This window comes from Crocodylus siamensis, chromosome 2, assembly GCF_052110815.1.
Source record: "Crocodylus siamensis isolate JL-2025a chromosome 2, ASM5211081v1, whole genome shotgun sequence".
NCBI classification, from domain to species: Eukaryota; Metazoa; Chordata; order Crocodylia; family Crocodylidae; genus Crocodylus; species Crocodylus siamensis.
This window is the reverse complement of record NC_143396.1, coordinates 48,141,054-48,165,016: the sequence shown is the minus strand read 5'-3', so window position 1 is coordinate 48,165,016 and position 23,963 is coordinate 48,141,054. Positions and strand designations below refer to the sequence as shown.

General features: G+C 43.0%; 1 protein-coding gene across 3 annotated transcripts in view; it reads left to right on the top strand.

The window, feature by feature from the left end:
• PDS5A (PDS5 cohesin associated factor A) overlaps positions 1–23,963 on the top strand; it is a 140,201-nt gene that overhangs the window by 109,309 nt on the left and 6,929 nt on the right. For all 3 annotated transcript variants that reach the window (XM_090035780.1, XM_090035782.1, XM_090035781.1), the window contains exons 26-31: positions 430–544; positions 8,289–8,421; positions 9,066–9,185; positions 10,116–10,178; positions 18,446–18,591; positions 20,006–20,111. In XM_090035780.1, the coding sequence (XP_089891906.1) occupies positions 430–544; positions 8,289–8,421; positions 9,066–9,185; positions 10,116–10,178; positions 18,446–18,591; positions 20,006–20,111 (683 nt within the window). The remainder of the gene's footprint in view (positions 1–429; positions 545–8,288; positions 8,422–9,065; positions 9,186–10,115; positions 10,179–18,445; positions 18,592–20,005; positions 20,112–23,963) is intronic.

The window sequence follows — 23,963 nt, the reverse complement described above, 5'->3', positions numbered from 1 at the left end:
TTTAAGATGGATAGTATAACAAGCATTCACTTTGTCTTGTAGTGGCCTTACCCTCTTTATAACAAGTACTTTTCCGTACGCTGGCAATAATTGTTTTTAAAATAGTACTTTTCCGTACGCTGGCAATAATTGTTTTTAAAATATAATAGTGCTGTAGTCATTATTGTATCTATTGAAATCAGTTTCATCTTGCACAAAAATAAAACTTTTGAGTTCTAACTTTTTAAGTTTTAGACTTTTCTTTCTAAAGTAAGTTCAAATAGATTTACAGTGTTCTTGGCCTGCTAAAATTTAATCTTGCAAACAAATGTGGATAAATTGAAATTTACATTGTATGTTTGTGTAAAAACAAAATAACTCAGACTGGTTTTCTTATTCTCTGCATATAAATATTTGAGTTGTTTATACTCTTTTGTTTTACTATTATAGAAAAGTTGTTATCCCTGCTGCCTGAATATGTAGTACCCTATATGATTCACTTACTGGCACATGACCCAGATTTCACAAAACCTCAGGATGTAGATCAACTTCGTGATATCAAAGAGTAAGTGTCAAATCAGTCAAGAATTGCTGAAATCAGAATTCTGTTTTTCCATGTTTGAAAAATTAAGGTGTTGGTATTAGAAAGAGGACCTCTTTTGGAATTTTCTTGTATATCTCTACTGTTGTAATGTAGAGGGAGAAGGCAGCAATTTGTTCAGCAGTGTGTTCTGAAAGCAAAATGGTAGGATAGTCTCAGCAAATATTGTAAGTAATACTTTGCTAGTTTTATTAAATGTCTTAATGAAGTTATCAGTTCAGATCATCCCACTCAGGCCCACTTACCCACCAAAAAATTGTAAGATGTGTCTCAGTGCCCCAGATTACAGGTATTTTTTATGCTCATTTAGCTTTATGGAAATAGAAATATATAGTACTGTTTAGCTTATAGCTTTACATATTTAAACCTTAGCTTTATAGAAACTGGTTGTGTTTTGTACCATGACATTTATTTTTCTGGATCAGTTCAGTTTTCAATAGCTGCCGAGTTCCCCAATAAGCTCAGAGTTACCATGTGCAAGCATTTTACAGTACTTTTCTTTTTTAAATACAGTTTTTGGAACTGAGAGAAATGATGAAAGTGGGTCAAGGTGTTGCATCATGTAACTCAAGGCATTCCCTCTCTTGCATATTGTAATAGCATTTATGGTAGGTAGGGTTGTGCTCTCCCCTGAGATTCCTGCTGCACCTGAGCAATACAAGATGAATATCCTTAATGCGCTTAATTTATTTTTACAAACCCATTCATCTTCACCATGTTATATCCACTCATTGTTGACTTGATATATGCTTCTGCTGTATATCATATGCTTGAAGACACAGTCTTCCTCTTTTTCATTAAGAAACAAGGCCTAATCCTTTAATTATTAGTGGTTTTGTATATGTGTTGTTTTTCTTTTGTGCTGTTAGGTTACTACCTTCCTAATGTAAGATATTTAGGGATCTTTCTTAATTAACCCAACTCACCCACTTCTTTTTCTTGCATTGCCCCTCTCTTACTCTGAAGAGCCAGTATGCCTGAATCTGTTCTTTCCTAAGTGTCATGAGGAAATTTCTAATTTACTAACTCCCCTCTAAGAGTGCAGACACCAATACATTTGGAGCCTTTTCAAAAAGGGAAGTTTTAAAAGGGCTAGCTCTTAATGTTCTGATTGTTATGTGTGAATGAACTGAGAATGATTCAAATATAGGAAAACATCCAACTTCAACCCTGGACAAAGCAGTGTTACAGTTGGAGCAGGTTTTGTTGCATTTGAATTCTTCCCAGATAGTTCACACAACAATTAGAATGTAATATCTGTTGCCCTTTTGAAAGTTCTCCAAATGTACTTGGGTCCACACCCTGAATAGAACTAAAGGCAACAGAACTTGTTGCTGGACCACTAACACTGCTTTCCTTCCAATAATGCAGATCCCTGGCAGCAGCTGAGAGCACTCCCACTTTTAGAGCGTGTTCTGTCACTTCCTCAACACAGTGGAGAATAATGACAAGTTTTAGTTGTTAGCTGCTAAATTAATACTTCCTCTGAGGATTACTTATAGTGCATAAAGCTTTTCTAGGCATTCCTCCTGGACCGCTTCTATGCCACCAGCTCTCCAGCCATATGGCTCTTAATAAAATAGCTGACTATGTCAAAAGGACATTTCTTATATGCAACTGACAGGACTATATCACTAAAGAGAATCCTGAAATTAAAGAGAAAAGCACTTTACATTTTAAAAAGGGAAGGGGAGGCAAAAGTGGCTTGAAGGAAATTGTTTCAAGTAGCAGTTCTCAAACTTTGTAGACTTGATGAACAGCCCTCCCTTTCTCTGAATGTAGTAGCACCTCAATTTGGCAGCAGGAGACAAGCAAGCACTTACCTCCTAATCGAGCGCTGCTGTGGTTATGTATTGCATGGCTGCTGTATTGAGTGAGCAGCACCCTGTGGCACCCTGAAGTATATTCCTTCAGAGACTCGCATAGCAGGGACCAGAGTCACCTACCCCAGTAGTCCTTCCATCCCACCCCAGGAGCATCTGAGTATGGGAATCCTACTCCCCCGGGCTCCGAACCCCCCACACCAGGGGTGGGCAAAATGTGGCCCACAGGCTGAATGCAGCCCACCAGGCCATTGTATCTGGCCCACAGGGCCCCTAAAAAATTTAGAAAATTAATATTTATCTGCCCCTGGCTGCCTGTCATGCTGCCCTCAATGGCTTGCCAAAACTCATTAAGTGGCCTTCCGCCCAAAATAATTGCCCACCCCTGCCCCACACACACATTCACAGCCTTCCACACTTTTAGAAATAACCCCCCCCCCACACACACACTTCAAAAATAGCATCTCATGATATACTTTCCAAATCTCTTGATTTCTAAAAGTTTATCTCATGACTTTTGACATGCTGGGGTTGGCAATACTGAGCTGATGATGCTGCTTAGAGCACAGGGGCTGCTGCCAAGGTTGGGGGCTGCTCCTTGTTAGTGCAGGGGGAGCCCGGGATTGATATCTCAAGCTCTTCCTGCACCAGCAGTAAGGTATGATTGGATATGCACGATCCCACAATCATGCCTCCTGCCATGCACATGTACCATGACAAGAAGCGTGATTGTATGGATCGTATGTCAGATCCCATTGCATCTTTCTGTACCTGCATTTCTGGAGGAGCCCTTATTTGTCTGTTTGCTCAGTAATGCAAGATCCTTCCATAGTTCCTCACTGTCATCCATGACCTGTGGTGCACATGAGATTGAATAATATGTCTGTTTAGTTGCCTCCTGTGGCTTTTGGATAAAAGCCAAAAATTCATATATTTTATCACAGTTGAATGTCATTTTATTATTTGTATAATAATTCTTTTCTTTTGAACTTTTGAGAGAAGCATCCTTTCATCACTGGCCCTTGAATTCTACAGTATTTATCTGCTCAGTTAATAAGATCAGAGTTTCTAAGGATTTGGAAATCTGACATTCAGATAGACTGTAACTTTTTCCCCCCCAGTTTTCCATATTAGCTTTTGTTCTGTCTCAGAATTTACATGTCTTTGTAAGTGTAGAAGTGTTCAGTACATGTTTACCAACAACTTTAAAATTGGCCAGCCCTTACCTCTCATACTTAGCATAGTCAGAATGTGAAACCACCTGTGTTTTGTTGTACTTTGTGCCATAATTGAAAGACTAAGGTTTACCTAGAAACTTGTTTGGTTTGCTTTTTCACGTCATGCAGTTTATTTACTTCATACAGTGAGCAAACTCAACCAAAAACCTGTTTTTAGTTAAGGTTTTATTTAAGTCTTTTCACTGTATGAAGCAAATAAACTTAGACAATCCAGGGAAAACAAATTCCATTATGTGCAACCAGAAAAAAAAAACCCTTTCATACTGTATAGGTTCTTGCCAAGTTTTCAGCTTTGCCTCTTCAGATATTCTACTACTTTATTTAAACAAGCAACTCATTGTTTTTCATTAATCAACAGCTAAGGGGAGATGTAGCACATTCAGAATGTAGTTATGCTGTATTCAATGTTGCAATTGCAGTGGTTACACACAGCTGTCTAATAAACAGAACTGTAATGTTGGCATCAGGGGTTCTGGTTTGTTCTTGGATGTAGGGAATAGTAGTGAGAATAGTGACAATTAGTGGGTTAGGGTAGGCTCACATGCTAATTTAGCATGTTTATTTTAAAAGGCAGTTAGCTGAGATCTGTTTCTGTTGTGTTTTATACCCTTTGGTCCTGGTTTTATCCCTGATGGTGTTACTGTACATCAGGGATAGGCAATTATTTTGGGTGGAGAGCCACTTACCAAGTTTTGGCAAGCCGTCACGGGTCGCAAAGCCGTCGTGCCACTCCTTTACAGGTGCCCTACCCCCTGGTTGCCATGTTGGGACTGGAAATCTCACCTCCTAACCCCTGACCTCCCCTTGCGTGTCCCCTTCCCCCCCACCCCACCCCCCAAGTACTCCTTTCAGCAAAGGTTTGCCATCTTGGAAACAGAAAAATACCAAATTACATTCTAAAAAACAAACATCTACTACACCATTCTTTAGGTAAGCACAAGATAGATACCAGCCCACCAACTGTTAGTGCTGACATAGTAAAGGGGCACCTGGAGGGGTTGGATGTATTCAACAGGTCCTGATGATCTTCATCCTAGGGTACTTAGGGAATTAGCTGGAGTCATAGTGGATCCACTGGCGCAGCTGTTTGAACAATCGTGGCGCTCAGGACAGGTCCCGGAGGATTGGAAAAGGGCCAATGTGGTCCCTATTTTCAAGAAGGGGAGGAAGGAGGAACCAGGTAACTATAGGCTGGTTAGCCTCACCTCTCCTTGACAAGACCTTTGAGAAAATTGTTACGGATCACATTTTTGAGGGACCATCGTGTAAAATAATGCTAAGGGGCAACCAGCATGAGTTCATAGCAGGCAGATCCTGCCTGACTAACCTGGTTTCTTTTTATGACTGGGTCACAAAATGCTTGGACAAAAGAATAGAGATAGATGTTATTTACTTAGATTTTAAAAAGGCCTTTGACCCAGTTCTTATAAATAAACTAAGTAGCTGCAGTGTAGATTATTACACAGTCCAGTGGGTAGAAAATTGGCTTATGGGACACACCCAGAGAGTGGTGGTGGATGGTTTGGTTTCTGCCTGGACAAATGTGGGCAGCAGAGTCCCCCAAGGCTCTGTCTTGGGACTGGTACTGTTCAGTATCTTCATTAGTGACTTGGATGAGGGAGTAGAAAGCACCCTGTCCAAGTTTGCTGATGACACCAAACTATGGGAGGAGGTAAACAAACTAGAGGGCAGGGAGTGAATCCAGGCAGATTTGGACAGGCTGGGGAAGTGAGTGGAACAGAGTAGGATGCAGTTTAGCAAAGATAAGTGCCATGTGTTGCACCTAGGGAGGAAGAATCATCAACACTCCTGTAGCCTGGGAGGTACCATCCTAAGTAGCGCAACTGCAGAAAGGGATCTCAGAACCATAGTCAACTCCAAAATGAACATGAGTCACCAATGTGATGATGTAATAAGTAAAACTAACCGCACTCTTTCTTGCATAAGTAGGTGCATCACAGACAGGTCTAGCGAGGTGATACTTCCCCTCTATACAGCATTGGTCAGGCTGCACATGGAGTACTGTGTCCAGTTTTGGGCACCATACTTCAGGAGGGATGTAGATAACCTGGAAAGGGTTCAGAGGAGGGCAGTCTGTCTGGTTAAAGGCCTACAGAAAAAATCCTATGAGGACGAATTGATGGACCTGAATCTCTTCAGCCTCCACAAGAGAAGGCTGAGAGATGATCTTTTGGCTGTCTACAAACTCACTGTAGGGGACAGCAGGAAATAGGAGTTACGATGTTTACCAGGGTGCCCTTCAGGGTTACTAGAAGAATGGCCACAAACTGAAGGAGAGCAAATTTAGATTGGACATCAGGAAAAAATTATTTACAGTGAGGGTTGCCAAAATATGGAATATGCTTCCATATACTTAAATACCTCCAAAGGAGGTGGTGCTGTCCCCTTCCTTGGAGGTATTTAAGAGGAGATTGGACAAACACCTAAATGGGGTCATCTTACCCCAGCACTCTTTCCTGCCCAGGGCAGGGGGTTGGACTATATGATCTAATAGGTTCCTTCTGACCCTAAAATCTATGAAATCTATGAACATTTATTAATTTCATTTCAAAAAATATTTTTGTCATGATTTACATTTGTCTATGTAGTGTGCATAGAGGTAATTGCACGATAGTTTAAAATGAAGTCTTACTTTTGTATATTGTTGGGGTGGGGGAGAGTATGGATGTGTATGTGGGGTTTGTGGAGGGGTGGATAGGTGTGTGAGGTGTACATAGGGTGGGGGAGTATGTCGGTGTTTGTGTGTATATGGGATGTGGGTGAGTATGGGGTTTGTGGGGACTGTGAGCGTGTGGGGGGAAGGGTGGCTGGGGAGGGTTGTGGCTTGCGTGGAGGAGAAGGGTTTGCCCATAGCCCCCCATGGCAGGCAGAGCCCCCACCAGCGCTCCTCCAAGTCTGGGCTCTGTGCTTCTGCCACTCCTGGTCCCAGAGTATCAGCATGGCCCTGTGCTCCTGCTCACAGCCACTCCTGCACCCTACCCCGTCTGCCACAACTTCCCTTCTGCTGCTGCTTTCCCATCCCCCTCCCCAGCTCGCTGCTCTGGCACCTCGTCCCAGCTGCACAGCCAAGACCACAAGATGCAGCAAGAGCTGGACCAGCCCAGCTGTCACTGCACAAAGCCAAGCGAGAATCACAAGGGCCAGGCTGGCTCCTGCTGTGTCCTGTGGCCCTGGTGCTGCAGCCAGGAACTCTATCTGGTGCTGGAGCCACCAGCAGAGGGGTGGAAGGGAGCAATATCAGCAGCAGGCAAATGGCTGTGTCAGGCGGGGAGCGAGTGGGAGCGAGCAGAGTGCAGCGACAGCTGGCCAGGAGTGCAGAGCCATGCTGGTCTCCCAGGGCCAGCACCAGTGGGGCCCAGAGTGGGGCAGCAGGTGCATGAGGCAGGAGCTGGCAGGGGCTCAGCTCTAGAGCCCCTGCCAGCCCATGCCCCACACTCCTGCCACCCTCTCTAGGCCCCCGCTGGCCCTGACCCTGACCCTGGGACACCAGCACAGGCCTTGTGCTCCCACCAAGCTGTTGCTGCACTCCATATGCCTGCTCTTTGGTCCTTCCCCCCTCGACCTGCTGCAGCTTTTCCTGCCTGTGGCTGCTGCTGCTCCTCTTCACCCTATCCCTGTCTGGCCACTCCAGTATCACATGGTTCCCACGTGAGCAGCTAGCTCAGCCTGACCCTGAGGACTGGGGTGATTGCCCATGGTCCTCCCCTGCCTCTCCCCCTCCGCCCTTACCTGAATTTCCCTCCAGCGGAGAAAGGCAGGAACAGTCCCACAGTCCCAAGCCAGAACCCTCTGGTAGGCAGGGGCTTCTGACTGGGTGTGGTGGGGGTGGGGCCAGGCAGGCCTTGCTTCTGCAGTGCTTGTTCCTACCAGCAGCTTCCCCTGGGTCCTGTTCCCGCTGGCTCCTGTCATTTTTGACAGGCAGCCGGGAGTAGATAAATACTAATTTTCTAAAATTTTTAGGGGCTTCTTGGGCCAGATTGAATGGTGTGGCGGGCAAGACTTTCCCGCCCCTGCTATAGGCAGCCACTTGTTTAGTTATTTCCACATTGATGAGAAGGATATTGATACCTGCCAGTTTCCTAGTCTTAGGGATAATAAGTGTTTTGACATTTATAGAAGTGTAAGCAGCTTGGTGCGCTTCCCACAAGTTACTTTGGGGGGGATTCTCTGCCTCATCAGTGGAATATATGGGGCTGGATTTCAGCAAAATATGAAACATTCCCACAGAGTCTGATATACTGGAAAGGTCTGGTCCAGTACCACAAAAATGTGATTAGTCCAAGAAAAGCATAAAGTGTGGAAAAAGTAAATAAGCTGGAAAATTGCATGTCACGGGTTGTGATGAAGTATTTTTGTCAACTTTTCACTGAACTGATTATCACTAATTTTCATATCTGATTTTAAAAGTATGAATTTTCATTTATGTTTTTAAACCCATAAAATATATGTATGTTCTAAATTTCTACATTATGCATATATATATAAGAGATTTAACCACAGTTCCTTGAGATAATACTAATACAGTAAACATTTCTAACTGAGACTGTTTAAAGACATTGCTGTTCTTTTCCATACGTAGAGACAACAGTCTCAAACATGGAATGTAGTTTCTTGTGTTTTCATTAGGTGCCTGTGGTTCATGCTTGAAGTTTTAATGACAAAGAATGAGAACAATAGCCATGCCTTCATGAAAAAGATGGCAGAAAACATCAAGCTTACCCGGGATGCTCAGTCTCCTGATGAGCCGAAGGCCAATGAAGTAAGAAATATTTCTCAAATGATTGTAGGATGAGGAAGAGGTTTTGCAACCTGTTGTTCAATAAACCTCAAAGATGTTTGAAAGCACTAAGCAAGAAACTTTGATAGCCCTCCAGAAGACAGTTTGTAATGGGCATGTATGTTTATGTGCAAATCAGCATTTTTTTTTAATCTAGAGATTTCGATATTGGTATACATTTCCGGCCAAAAAAATGCTGATTTTAGCAGAGCACAGTAGCCAGTAAAGTTGAACAAATTTCATTTAAACATTGTCTTTTATTCACTGTTGATTGTTTCATTGTAGCTTGTAATTTTCAATTTTGTGTGACAAATATTAGACAGCTTCTGATGTTGGAGGAAACAATGTAATATATACAAACTTCTGCTCAAGCATGTTGTACACTAACAGGAGGGAAAAACTGTTATATCTTTGAGCAACAGCCGTTTAGAGCTATAAAGAACTTCTCTCTTTTTTTCTTCGAAGTACTGAAAGTAAACTGGAAACTGCAGACAGAAGTAAGATACCTAAGAAGTAGTTAAGAGTAAAATATGTCTTCAGAAGCAAACAGAGAATTAATTCTGCTTGATTGTACAACTGTAACGATTACGAAGTACATGTTAACAGTATTTTCTTTCTTTCCTCAGAAACTTTACACTGTATGTGATGTAGCGCTGTGCGTAATCAACAGCAAAAGTGCTTTATGTAATGCAGATTCACCGAAGGACCCTGTACTGCCAACCAAATTTTTTACACAACCTGAAAAGGTAATTTTGACTGGTCATATTCCAGCTATAATAAAACCATTGTGTTCTGGCAATAAACTGAAAATACAAAGGTAAAAATGCAAAAAGAGCAATAGATTAAAATTTTATAACTTCATGTAGTACGTATTTGCCTCCAGTAACTACTTAGTGCACTTACCTGAAGAGAAATCTTTTTTTATTGTATATAAGCATTAGCCTGCTGGGGGGAAAAAAGATTTCTTTGTGTCTGAACCTAACATCTTCCAAGGCGTAAACCACTCGAGTTCTCTGGGTTGGACCTTAAATGTTTGTTATATAAGAGAACGCACTTCAACATTTCCAACAGCCTCAACTAAGTTGTGTTATCAGCCTGTGGAAGGTCCCTGTTATTTCTTGTGTTAAATGATCAATTTAATAGTTTCCGTGCATCATTATGGACTCTTTGGTCTGGGGAAAACCAAGTATGTAGAGAGGGTGTTTTCATTCATTCTGATTGATTACTTTAAGATATACTCCTAATCCAGATGAACTACTATTTTAAAACCTCTTTGTCTTCTTTCTCCTCTTAATGTGCTTCTCCCTAAACCAGTAATAATAGCTAGAAACAAACATATGCAACAGAGATTGTTTTTGCTTAATTTCAAATTATTCAAGTTATTAGAGGAAGAAAAGGAATTTGAAATTGAAGTGTCATGGTGTGATTGTTATTGCTAAATACAAACTTGTTTAGTTCTGGAACACAAATATTATTTTGCCCTATTGGATGAAAATACATTTTTTGGTAGGAAGCTGTGCTAAATCCTAACTATAGTACATGAAAATTAGAAAGGCCTGTTGAAAGTTTGATATTAACAATTCATTTGACAAAATAATTCCTTCATGCTTGCATAGAAAAAAAATTGACACTGAGAAAACAAGTGCAATTTGATTTCTTTTATGTTTTTCTTACAGGATTTTTGTAATGACAGGGATTATATATCAGAAGAGACAAGGGTTCTTCTTTTAACAGGAAAGGTAATATGTTAATTTATTTAAATGACTATATATTTATATGTACTTGTTAATAATAAGTGTTCTTGTTAAGTTTCTAAGAATAGCAAAAAACAGTACAGCAGTTTAAAAACTATTACCAAGATTTTTACAATGTATTTGATATATTTTAATTCTTAATAATAATATACATGCATTTCTTTTATTAGTATCTTAAATAAATGCTTTTATCTTGAGACAGCATTTTGCAGGAGGTGGAAGCAGCTTGCTATCTGGCATTGTTCATCCTGTGCACTGTGATCTGCCAAAAAAAGTAGTAACTAATCATATAATTCCAGACTGCATCATAAGGTGTTGCAGAAGCAAGATTGCTTAATTCTGGACCGTTTCCTAATTTTGAAAGACTTTGCAACACTAATATATTAATGCATCTTTTCATGTTATGGTATTAAATCTTAACTTCAGGCCCCAAAAGATCTTAGGAACATGGCACCATCCTGTAGTTGAAAATACTTGCAAAACTGCAGAAGCAAAAAAGTTGGGGGCAAACTGCTAGGGAACTGTCATCTAACCTGTCATGCTTTATTGTATATGTATTGCGGTAGTCTGGTACAGAGTTGGTTCTCTTACTCTTGATGAGCATCTTGACCACTGACCCATTTGTTTAGCATGTTTAGCAGGTAATACTTTTCAGTCCACAACCAACTTTCAGGGGTGCACCGATAGAAATTTTTTGGGCCAGTACCAGTGCCCAATTTTTAAGGAGCCATATTGGCAAATACCGATCTGATTCCAATATGCAGCTGGGCAGCTTGGAGACCAGCGCCAGGCTGGTGAGTCTGGTGGGGGAAAGAAAAGTGGGGAGGGGGGCAGATTGAGGCCCCCCGTAGTAAGGGAGGGAAGTGGGGCTGGGCAGGCACTGTTCAGCTGGGACTGGATGGAGCCACAAGCAGCTCATTTGGGGGGGCTTCTGCCCTGTACACACCCTGGGAGGGCACGGGGGGCATATGCCTCCAGATCTGTGCTCGGGGTGGGGTGGGGTGGGCTGCCACTGGGGCCAGGGCTGTGCCAGCCTCTTCCCAGCAGAGGCTGGGCTGGGCTGCACTCAGGGTGGGCGGTGTCAGTGCTGGGAGGGAAGTACAGTGGGGCTGCAACCACCACAGAATTCACCATAGCCCCCACTGCCACTGCCCTCCCCAAGCGCAGCGCAGCTCAGCGCTTGCCAGGAGGAACCTGCCGCAGCCCCAGCCCACGGTGGCATCCCGCCCCTCCCCATGCGCAGATCTGGGGGCATGCACACCACCGTGCCCTCCCAGGGTGCATGCAGTGCAGGAGCTGCGCCCCCCAGATGAGCTACTTGCAGCTCTGTCCCACACCTTGACCTGCCCCAGCTGAGCAACACCTACCCCTGCCCTACTCCCTCATCGTGGGGGCCTCGATCTGCCCATGCCCCTTTTCCCCCCACTCCTTCTCTCACACCAGACTTACCAGCCCAGGTCTGGTCTCCAAGCCACCAGGCTGCATACCTGGCCCTGTGCATGCTGCAGCTGTATATATGCACAGGGCATTTATCAGCCACATCAGGCAAAAAAAGGGCCAATTTCCCATCTAGTCAATTTTCCCTATATCAACGCCGATCCGATATGGGATCGATGTATTGGTGCACCTCTATCTACTTTAGGCAGAAGCAAAAGTGTTCTGTTTGGAATGTGACTGACATGAAGCTGCTCCTTCAGGAATTTTCAAGTTTTCTTCCAGACTAAATTAATTTTTCCATCAAATTATTTTCCTATCTCTTTAGTAGTTGAAAATAATTTAGAAGGAAACTAGCAAGTGAGAGGAGTGATAGCTGCTAGATGCCCACCTTGCCAGCAAAAGAACAGGAGAGTCTGGTGGCAGGGAGGAAATCACTGAGGGAATTGGTCTGGGGAGAGCTGAAGGTCAGCACTGTTAACACTTTTTCCATACTGAGCCTGTGGCCAGTGACTAATGAGAGAGGATGCAATGACAAGAAGGAGAAGCAGTACTGGGGAGCATTGGTAAGCCCAGGAAATCCACAGACCTCTTCCCCCACAAAAATCTCCCAGTAATCTGAGCATCACTCAGAGACCGTGAAACAAGCTCTGCAGCCCAGAGCAGGTGAAAATTGGAAAGAACCGTGCTCAGCAGCAGAAGAATGAAGCAGACCTCCATAAACAGATCGGAAGAAGATTAAGGGAGCTGGGGTAAGTTTATAGGACAACAGGATGGTAGAAAAGGGAGTACAGGCTTTCCAGTCAGAGGTGTTTGCAGTCCCCAGGTTGCAGTAGTGAAAGGTTTCCATTTATCTTGTGCTTCTGGTTTATGGAGGTTTGCTGATTACCACATGGGGCTAGGAAAGACTTTATTCCCCTCTTATTGCTGCTGGTGCCTGGGTCTTTTTCACCTTTCAAATGCTGATGCTGGGACTTTAAAAATCTAGAGGTTCCTGGTTAAAGTCTTGTTCCTTGGCTCAAGGTCAAACTTATTATCACCACATTTGAGACCAGGGAGTAATTGGCATAGACTCTGAGGGCTTTCACCTACCTCTGTCTGTAGCAAGGGACATGGTCTTCTTCCTCAGATCCCACAACTGTATTTTAACAAACTACTTAACTGTCCTTGCAGAGGCAGGACAGTGTTCTCATCCCTGTGCATTACCAGTGACAAGTTAAAGGGTGTTTTTGATGTTTCAGTCATTTTGCCTGGCTGTGTGAGAGAATTTATTTCAGGAGTTTTTAAGAACAGGTCAGACGAACACTTGTCTACCCTAGTTTGCCTTGAGCAAACTGATCTGGACTAGATCAGTGATAGTCAACCTTTGGGCTCTGTGGGCCAGATGAGTGGGGTAGGACCAATCCATGGGCTGGAATGACTCCCCCCATGTTAAAATAGGCCTCTTTGGCCCAGTACTACCTCCTTTTGCATGGCTTCATCCTGGGGGGTCTCGTACTGCAACTCTCATGCCAGGATTGGTTCCTGGGGGCCCAGCACTGCCCCCTTCCAACAGGATTGCATCCCGGGGCCTGGCACCACCCCTACCACCTCTTTGCACCAGGATTGGTCGGACCTGGCACTGCCTCCAGGCAGTGGGATTGGTCCCTGAGCTACCACCCTGTCCTACCTCTCTGGCTGGGAATGGTCTCCGGGGCCCAGTGCCAGCCCCCTTCCAACCCGTTGTGTGCAAGATTTGGCTCTGGGGCCCAGTATCTCCCCTCTCTGGCCCTGCACACTAGGGTCAGGTGCCTGATCCCCAGGGGTTCATAAATTTGGTTTTGAAAGAGCAGGGCCACTGTTCTGCTGTCAAATTTCTGGATCAGTGAATAGCCCTGCAGGCCAGATGACATGAGGTCACAGGCCAAATCTGACCTGCAGGCTGGGGGTTGAGCGTCCCTGGACTAGGTGACTCTGTGTGTTAAGGCATTTTTGTACCTTGAATAAAAATGTCCAATTATTTAACATGTATATAATAACTGCACAGCCCTAGAACTAATGGGACCCAGAATTTACTTGCAAGTTATTATTCTATCTTTTAATAAAACAAATATAGTATCTGAAATTTAAACAGAGAGTGAAACAAATTTTACTGGTTCCTTTAAATATGAGTATTGAGTGACTGTTCAATTTTTCAGTAGATTGGTGCAATATTAATTACTTTTTAATTTAAGCAACAAAAATTCAACAGCATTTGTATTAGGTGTAGCTGAATTTGTGAGAATAATTTGCCCCTGTTTTTCTAGAGTTGCTAGCTAGGCTGCTTTTAGAGATTTCTTATGGACAGTCTGAGGCCACCTACAAGTGTTATGTTTCTCCTGGGAGAATTCCCATTCTCCCAGTAGAAATGACAAGTATTCAAGTGTTCATTCAGTTTCTTCTATGGGAAACATACCCCTTTCAGAGAAGATCTTTCAGGTGTCAACTTGGAAAAATCTCCCTTTTTAGAGAGAGATTCTCCTGCAAGAATGAATGCTTATCCACCTCCATCCCTGTCTCATGAGAAGGAAAGCAGCAGCAGCTGTTCCCTGCCTCTTACCCAAATGGTGACTGCCAGTTGAGGGACTGGGGGCCTCGTCCCTCTGTTCCCCTCTCCTCCCAGAGAGGTCTGAGAGAGGAGGGCTGCAGCAGCTCCCCTATTCATCCCTAAACTACAAAGACCTCCTCTTCCCTAAACTAAGAAGGCTTTCTGATCTCTTCTAAGGGATGCAGGCTACGGCTCTTAAATTGCCACTTAGGGGGTGAGCTGCCCCCAGTCAGGATGGATAACAATCAATGATATTTTAAAATAAAAAACCCATATTTTTATTTAAATCAGATTTTTTTATTTAATCATACTTTTAAGATGCTTTTTTTAAAAAACCTATATAAAATAGTTTAAATTTAAAATATGTTAACTCAAAGATATTATTATGAAATTGAGATTATAACGTCTAATTATATACGATTTGAGACAACATATTCGCGTAAGCTTTTTAGAAAAGTTGTATAAATAGGTCACAACAGGCCATGGACTATATTTGTGGCCCAATCTTGTGGGGTTCCCACAGGCTTCTCTACAGATTAGTAAAGATTAAAGAAAACCACTCTACGCAATGGGACTCAGCACTCATTCTACAAGATCCCTTTAAGCATCTCTGTGATGCTTATTCTCAAACTGTGGATTTGTCTCCAGAGATAACATCCTCGTTAACAGCAATACAGTATATGGAGATGAGAGATAACAGACCTGATTACCTACCCATCAGCCCTCTTGTCTCTTTGCAAATTTGAGTACACAGTCAAACCCTTACCTCTCTCTAGAAGTGAAAAATGTCAAGAAGCTAATTGAATAGAGGATATCAAACAACAAGAATGCACTTTTTGTAGAAAACAATGATTAAACTGAGGCCTGACCTGTAATTTAAATCAGTTTGTTTTAAATCAAATCTACCCTGCCCCCCATGCAACATTTTCAAACCTGGCCCCCACAGGCTTCCCCTTGCCATGCCTGCTGCCCAACTGTGTGGTAGAGACAGGAATTGTAAAGCCCATGGGCTATGGAAGCTAGTCCCATTTCAATTTTCAGCCTTATGGGCTTAAGTGCTACTCCTACCACCCAGCTGAGCAGCATGGATGGGACCTATCCCCACACTTTGTGTACCACCCTGCTGGCCAGCACACGTGATGATTTCAAACGTGAGGAGCCAGGAGTAGGAGTCAGGGAGGCTGTCCCTAGTTCTTCTTCCCTGTTCCTCCAGCTTTAAATCAACTTGTGTAGCTCATTTGGATTGTCCATAAAGCAATTTAAAACTGGAGTGGGTTTGTCAATTAACAGCCTGCCCCTTTCCAGGAGAGAAGTAATGGGCTAAAGCAGGGGTGGGGAAAATACAGCCCACAGGCTGGATCCAACCCGCCAAGGGATTTTATCCAGCACACAGCAAGTCCCTTGGCCCCACCCGGCTCAGGAATGGGGTGTAACCTGGGCTATGGTACATATGGCCAGTCCCACTGCCCCCTGGCATGCAGCAGGGTGAGGGCAGCACAGCAGCCAGGCTCTGCTTCCTGGCAGCCCCAGCAGCAGCTCCTTTTGGCTGCCACCACTAGTGTCTCCACCAGTCCCAACCCTGCTGCCCAGATAACCCCAGCCCATCCATCCTGCACCCACTGGCAGGGGCACCAGATGGAGCAGGCAGGGTCTCCATGGAGACCAGCCAGGACCCCTCAATCAGGGTGTGTTCAGCTGGGCAGATTAGATAGTCATGAGCAGGTGGGAAGCAGTATCCAGGACCAGGATGGGCAGGTGGAAGTTGGGATCACAGGGCAATGAAAGTGTAGGGCTGGGGCCCAGGGCAGAGCCACAGTGCACTCCCCGTACATCCCTGTCATACAGGGAGATGATTGTGGCTCTGCCCTGGGCTCCAGCTCCAGTGCTGTCACAGTCCTGCAGTCTCCCCCAGGGCTCATCTCATCTGCCTGGCTGAGCATGTCCTGCCCATGGAGATCCCCAGCAGTGGATATGGGGCAGATGGGAACATGCCGGATAGTATCAATTACACCCCCCACCCAGCCTACAATAGCTCACCCAAGTTCCTAAAGTGGCCCTCCAGCCAAAATAATTACCCACCTAAGGGGTGGCCTAGAGAGCAGACTTCAGCCAGGGACCTGGAATACATGTATACTTCAGCTCCTTGAGCTATTTTTCTAATGATAAGAATTTCAGGTAAATTTTTAATGGTAGAAATGAATGACTGTCCATTAAGGTATAAATGTAGGCTTAGGAATTCAGCAGGGTTACATTCTTTCACCATTAAAAGTACTGTAGTATACTTTTCCATGACTTAAAATATCAATATTTATGATAATTACTTGAATCTAAGTCAACCCTGAATTTAAGACGACCTGTCCAATAATTTGATTCTGTATATGGAAAATACGAGGTATTTATAAAGTCCTTGTGCAACTTTAATAACTTTAGATGTACACATGATAGAAGTAAACTGTAAATGGCAATTGAAAGCATAATTCATTAAGATTTAACACAATACAGCTCAAACGTCTAGACATCAACATAACCGCCATCTTTCATGAAACATCGTTCAATCCAATTTTCCCACTCATAGAAAACATTTTCCAGTTGCTGCTGAGTGATTTCATGAAGTAAATTTAAATAAAATGAAAAAATAATATGCTTACACTGTACTAAAAAACGTAATGAATTAATACTTTCAATCACTCTTTACAGTTTGCTTCTACCATGTATATCCAAAGTTATTAAAGTTTAAAGTTGCACAAGGACTTAATAAATACCCTGTATATAATAAATTTGTTATGGTTTTCCAAGTATAGAATCTAATTATCAGAGGGTTGTCTGGAATTTGTCCCTCCCCACCACTGCTACAGCAGGGAAAGCAGTGGTTGGGGAGATCAGATGGCCCCCTTGCATTCTCCCCCCTCACTTCTCCCTGCAGCCTTTCTGCCCCCCCACCCAGCAGCAACCTCCTCTACCTGCAGCTCCCCACAACCTCCTTTCCCATTCCCCACAATTTCTGCCTCTTCCCTCCGCTCCCCAGTCTCTGCATGTTTCCTTCAACCCCTAATCCCCCCACTTACTGTCAGTAACTGGTCAACCTTTGTTTCCTCCCAGAGCACAACAGGTGGAAACATAACCTTTGCTGGCCACGCAGCAGTGCCAGTACTGCTGATTGGCTAAGCAAAGGCCGTGCACTAGCAGTGCCACCGCTGCTGACTGGCCAGGCAGGCGACAAAGAGTCTCTATGTACTCCATGCCCAGGAGGGAATCCAGCCTGAGCTGAGCTGCACCTGACAGTTAACGGGGAGAAGTGGGGGGCAGAAGTGCAGAGAGTGGGGCAAGAGGCTGCTGTGGCTCTGACTCTGGCCCCAACCCAGGCTCAGGGCCAGAGTCAGAGCCATGGCAGCCTCCTGCCCCCCACTTCATACATAAGGCTAAGACAAGGGGCTTTCCCCTTCCCTCGTACTGATGGGGGAGAAGGAGGTGTCTTAGCTTTGGGTAAATATGGTATGCAGTAATGCATAGTTACATGCAACGCAATGCAAAAATTAGCAAACGAAAATTAAGTTTAATTTAGAAATATGTGAACTATGTTGTTTTATAGCTTTTCATTTTACAAGAAGTAAATTCACAAATGTAGTGTGACACTACTAAATTATTAGATTTTCATGATCTTCACAGTTAAATAAAAAGTGTTTAAACAGCATTTGAAAAGGAGGGATGGTAGGAAAGTATAAAGGAAAGGGAACCACGAATAATACACATTTGGAAAAAAGGTAATTTGTACAGCATTTAACTTGGGTCAGGAATTCATATATTTTAATTACAAAAAGGACCACTGTTATTCATCTGGCTTGACTTCTTAAGTATCACTGAACCCAAAATTTTACTGTACTATCCCCCATTAATCTCAATACTTGTTTTTTTTTAATAAACAACATCTTCCCCCATTGATCAGATATCAATACAGTGTGATAACCGTTGTTTCCTTTTTTATGCCTGTGTGAAAGTCCTTAAAAGTAACAAAAATCAACTAGGAGGAGACATGGCAGTTATAGACAATTAAATGTACTTTGTGGGGTTTTGCCCATCACATTTACTAGTTAAGGCAGGTCTTGTAACTGAGGTTGAAGGAGTCACTTGCTATAGGGAGTAAAATTAATCCTCACTGTACTACAGGAAATATTTAAAAAGTAGGGGAAGGAGTGTGCATTTAAAACTCCTGCTTTTATTCCTTTAATAAAACTAAAGCCTTTGTGCATTTCAGCCAAAACCAACAGGGGTATTAGGTGCAGTAAACAAGCCATTATCTGCAACTGGAAGGAGACCTTATATTAGAAGCACAGGATCAGAGACTGGAAGCAACATTAGTGTAAATTCAGAGCTGAGCTCTCCTGCAGGTAACAGATCAAGGTATGTGGGAGATTTTTACATGGGTTCAAAATATTGGGATGTTTTGGTTTGGGGGTTTTTGTTTGTTTTTTAAAGTATTGCTGGATTTAAACAATCAGAACATCATATTTTAGTAATAAAGTTGTTTATTGATAAAGGAAAACTAACGGCTATATCTATATGTGTGTGTGTGTATATGTACATATATATGTATAGCTCATTAATATTATACATATTACAATTACATTATTAATAATAAAGCAGTTAGCGTGTGATGCTTTTATTCTGTTCACCCCAGTAGCACCACCCCTTTAGCCAAGTGGAACTGCACTGCATGCCTACACTAAACACAACGGCACCTCATTTATCTATTTAGAATCTTCTACTAGGTCTCTGACCTTGGAATCAAGGACTTTATAAATGAAAATATAGGCTGTTTACAGATGTTAAAAAAAAACAAAAGGTTTGCCTTGGACTACCTCCCCACCAAGCCCAGCACATGCCCAGGAAAGGCATTGTGCTAGTTTGACATCTGTAGAGATTGGACACTTCAGCAGAACTTTTTCGGCGCTTTTGTCTAACAGTTGAATGAATCAGCTGTTAGATAAAAGAGACCAATAAGCCCCACTGAAGTGCCCAATCTATACAGATGCTGTGGAGCTGGGTTGAACTAATATGCTGCCTCTTGCAGTAAAGCACAGTGTTTGGGTTTTTTTAATTATGTCTGTCAGCATCCATATTTATTACACACGTTAACCATTAACAAAAATGCTTTTAGGCAGTTAAACTTTGCAACCAAATGTTTCTGGTATGTAGGACGGGATTAATTTTATTGCTTCAAGAATAAAATGATATCATTATTTTTAAATATAATTCTGCCTCATTAAAACAGAAATAACTAATAGCAGATTAAGTAAATTTAAAAGGACTGTGATACAGGACTAAAATTTAAATGCTGTCTATGTTGTTGAACAGAAGGAGGCTTCATTTTCTAAACTAGAAAGCACCTGTGCTTCAGAATTTTACAGTTGAGATTTAGTTTTTGAGTGAATGAACTTGAGATGATAACGGGTTAAAGGAAAAAAATTGAGTACAGGCTTTTGGCTCATTAAGTTTTCTTCTGTATCTGTTTAGAATGTTGCCTGGTCCTGGAATTCACAATATTGATTCTGAATGTTTTTACTGGAGGATTTGTGGGACTTAATCCTTTTGTAACCAGTAATCTGTGAGTTAGTGGTCCTGGTCAATAGATTTGTTGCTATCTTCTGTTACTGATACTGAACTTCAAGTCGACACTTACACAGCTGAACCGTTTTGAGAAAAGAGCTAGGAAAATGAACATAGATACATTTTCTTGCTTTAGGCTACATCCTTTCTGTTATGTTTATCATAAAGAAAAAACTAGTTACACATATTTCTTTAATTCTTCTAACAGAGAACAGAGTTCAGACATATCAGAAACCGGGGTCAGTGAAAATGATGAAAACCCAGTGCGGATTATTTCGGTCACGCCAGCAAAGACCGAAACTGTAAAGAACAAGGTAAATTTCATGTTTTTTTAAGTGAATCTTACCTTTGTAGTTAATCTGATGCATGTATTTATATAGTATATTCCAGTGTTTCCTAGCTGTTCTTTAAGGGAACTAGTAAGTCCTCATCACATTTTATTCAGTCATCTCATTTTCTTTGTAAAAACACCTTATTATCAGAAGTGCTAAGGATCTTTATCAAACAAAAGAATATATACCGTGTGTTCAAAAGCAGTATGGACTACTTGAGAGAGTTACTCCTTATGTTATAAAATACTAAGTTGGAGAGGGTCCAGTGGAGGGCAACAAAAATAGTGAGGGGGCTGGGGACACGACTTACGAGAAAAGACTGAGGGAACTGGGCTTATTTAGTCTAGAGAAGAGAAGCCTGAGAGGGGATTTAATGGAAGCCTTCAAATACCTGAAGGAGGTTTGAAAGGATGGAGCTAGATTGTTCCCAGTGGTGGCAGATGACGGGACAAGGAGCAATGGTCTCAAGTTGCAGCAAGGGAAGTTTAAGTTAGATATTAGGAAGAATTTTCTCACTAGAAGGGTAGTAAAACACTAGAACAGGTTACCCAGAAAGGTGGTGGAATCTCCACCCTTGGAGGTTTTTAAGACCCAGCTAGACAAAGCTTTGGCTGGGATGATCTAGTTGGGGGTGGTCCTGTCTTGACCCAGGGGGTTGGACTAGATCAGTGTTTCTCAACCTATGGGTCACTACTCAAAAGTGGGTCGCAAGAATATATGAGTGAGTCACGAACAAACTTTAAAAATGGATTATCCTTTAAAGGAGAAAAACATAGGAAACTGGGTTTTCCCTTGCAGGATCTCAAGGGTTCCAGCTTGCAAGGGGCTGCTTGTGGTTGCTTGGAGCCCATGATGCCCCACACACACCTGGGGCATGTGGAGCAGGGGGGCCTTGCACACCTATCCCCTGCCCCACACACTGGGAGGCTGGGACCTGGGGGTGGGAGGCAGCGGGTCAGGAATGAGGGACACTTGAGTCAAGACTGGCCATCAATATTTACAAATGGGTCCTGGTACAAAAAAGTTTGAGAACCACTCAACTAGATGACCTCCTGAGATCCCTTCCAACCCTAATTTTCTATTATTCTAGATGGAAGAAAAACTACATTTCCTGTGTTTTTCAGTTTGTTTCACAACCTTAGTGTTGTTTAAAGTGAAGGCTGACCTGTATCCTTGGCTAAAGCCAATGTCTTGTGAAGGGAGGGAGGTAGGCAGAATATCACAAGCTAAGTAGTACAAAGTGTTCCTTTCACCATTACATTTATGTTCCTCTCGCTTGGAGAGCCACACAAAATATGATTTCAACCAGGAGCACTCAGCCCCTGGCCCACAGGTCAGATCTGGATGCTAGTGCTGTGTCATACAGCTTGCAGGGGCCCCCATGGGTCTGGAAACTTGTCAGTAGGGGAGTGGTGGCACTGTTCTTCTACTGCTAATTTTCTTTACCTAGACCTCTTTAAGACTAGCTGTGATACCCAGTCCTGTACCACCTCAGACTAAGACTCTACAAAGTGTAATTTCTGAAATTTCACAGGTGAGAGTTTTTCCCAGAGTAGAATTTTTCTGAAAAATTTGAGAGAATTAGATGAGGCATTTTAGAAAATGACAGTTTCAAAAAATGGTATTCTTGCTCTTTAAAATGCCTTTAGTTGAGATTCTTGAAGCTATAGGGGATTTAGGTAGATCTTTTCAATTAATATCAATTTTAAATCCTTAAATCTGTTTGAAAGAAATAGAAAAAATTAGAAAGATCATTTTACTATATAGTTTGCTTAATCATTTTAAAATTATTATAGGATATCTAGCAAGAGTATGCTAGTTTCAAACAACACATGACTTAGTGAATGGTTTTAATAGATGTTTAAAATAGGGAGTTGTGCTGGTGCTGTGTCAATAGATTCCTTTAAAATGTTTGATATAGCTAAACAAAAAGTTGAAAAATAGTTCAACCTTTTGAAGGGTGGGGGGTGCTAATGGGGAAATACTGTTTCAGTGTATCAGAGTAATACCTGGAAAATATTTCATTTACCATAGCATGATAAAATCCAATAAAATACTAACAGATTGATAAAGAATTGGAGATTCCAAATTAATATAAAAGTAACATCAGCAAAGCGGCCAGATTTGGTCTAGTTCAAAAATACTTGAGGCTGATTTTAGATCAGGAGTGGGCAAAATATGGCCTGTGGGTCAAATCCAGCTTGCCACGGGATTCTGTTTGCCTCCACCCAGCTCATGCACGGGGGCAGACCACTGCTTAAGTGGCCCTCCAGCCCAAATAATTGGCCACCCCTGTTTTAGATTGACTCAAGTCTGTTTTCTCAAAGCAGCAGTAGGATAGTATAGCTTTTTAATAATGCCATTTCTTGAAGGAGTTGGAGAGATACTACTGATGAACAACAGACTTCCCTCTAATCATATCTGTGTAATGTATTTGTGACCTATTCAGATGAATTAGCATGTACAGCCACATCACTTGTTTTGGCAGAGGTTTACAGAATCATTATAAGAATTCTAAATTACTTCCAGCAAAGTAAGGAAAAGATGTCAGAATTATGAACTTGACTATGAAATTCTTTCTTATTTTTGATAACATTTTAAGTTCTGGTACCTGCTCTGTAATTATGTCCTTTTATCTCAGGCATAGAGTAATTAATAATTACTTGTACTACATGAACAAGGAGATGCAAAACAGTATATTATCAGTTACATAGTGATCAGATCCATTCAGGGGTGTCTGGTAATGCAGTTGCATCCCCCTTTGATTCCTGGTGTAGGGAAGAAAGGCCCAGCTCCTCATTGGTGTGGCAGCCATGCGTGGCTGTGAGGAAGTGAGTGCAGGTGTCCCAGACCCTCTCTGGCCAGACAGAGATGTAGAGATCTACTTCCACTACCTGGGCAGAGCAGGGTAGGTGTAGGAATAGCTGCTGACTACCAGAGAGCCCCAGTGACAATGGTGGGGTTACGTGACAGCTTAGTGTCTGCATGCTCCAGCTGCTGCTGCTTTTCTCTCTTGCTGCAGAGAGGAGGATGTGAACCAATGGCTTGAAGTTGCAACAAAGTAAATTTAGATTGGATATCTGGTAAAATGTCTTCACTGTGAGAATAGTGAGGTAGTGGAATAGACTGCCTAGGGGAATTGTGGACTTTCCATCTCTAGAGGTGTTCAAGAAGAGGTTGGATGGGGGTGATCTAAGTGCAACTATGCCTGTTTTGTACCGTGGGTATTTCTCATGCTTCTGGGCTTTGCTAGTTGTTCCCCCTTTTCTCTCTGCTATATGTCAGGAACTTTTTAAGCCTCTCCTGAGTCATTGGGTATTGGCTACAACTAAGGCAGAGGACTTTAACTAGGGTGTGCCAATAGGTGGAGGAAGAAAATATTATTTGGGGGGGTTGGGCCTATGTGCACTTGCACGTGTGCGTGCACCTCCCCCTCTAGCAGATAAGCCCACCTGCACACACATCCAAGGGGCATATACCCCCCAGGCCTCTGCCGGGGTGCATGAAGTGGTGGGAGCCTCCTCATTCCCATGGATGAGCCACCCTGGCTCCAGGCATCCCATGGCCCTGGGGGCCCCATTCACCCCTGGCCCTGCCTTTGCCCCACTCTCTCCCTCACCAGGGGGGCGTTGGTCTGCCCTCCCATCCCTCTTCCCCATGACAGACTTACTTGCTGTGATGGGCAGTATTCTACATGCTGCTGGGCTGCTGCAACTGTGTATCCGTGTCTGTGTGCACCCTTCCCCTCCCCCTCCCTCCCCACCCCGCTGCAGCTGCTTGGAGCTCGCAGCTGGGCTGCCCTGTGGCCCTCTGTGCTGCCACAGCTGCTCTGTG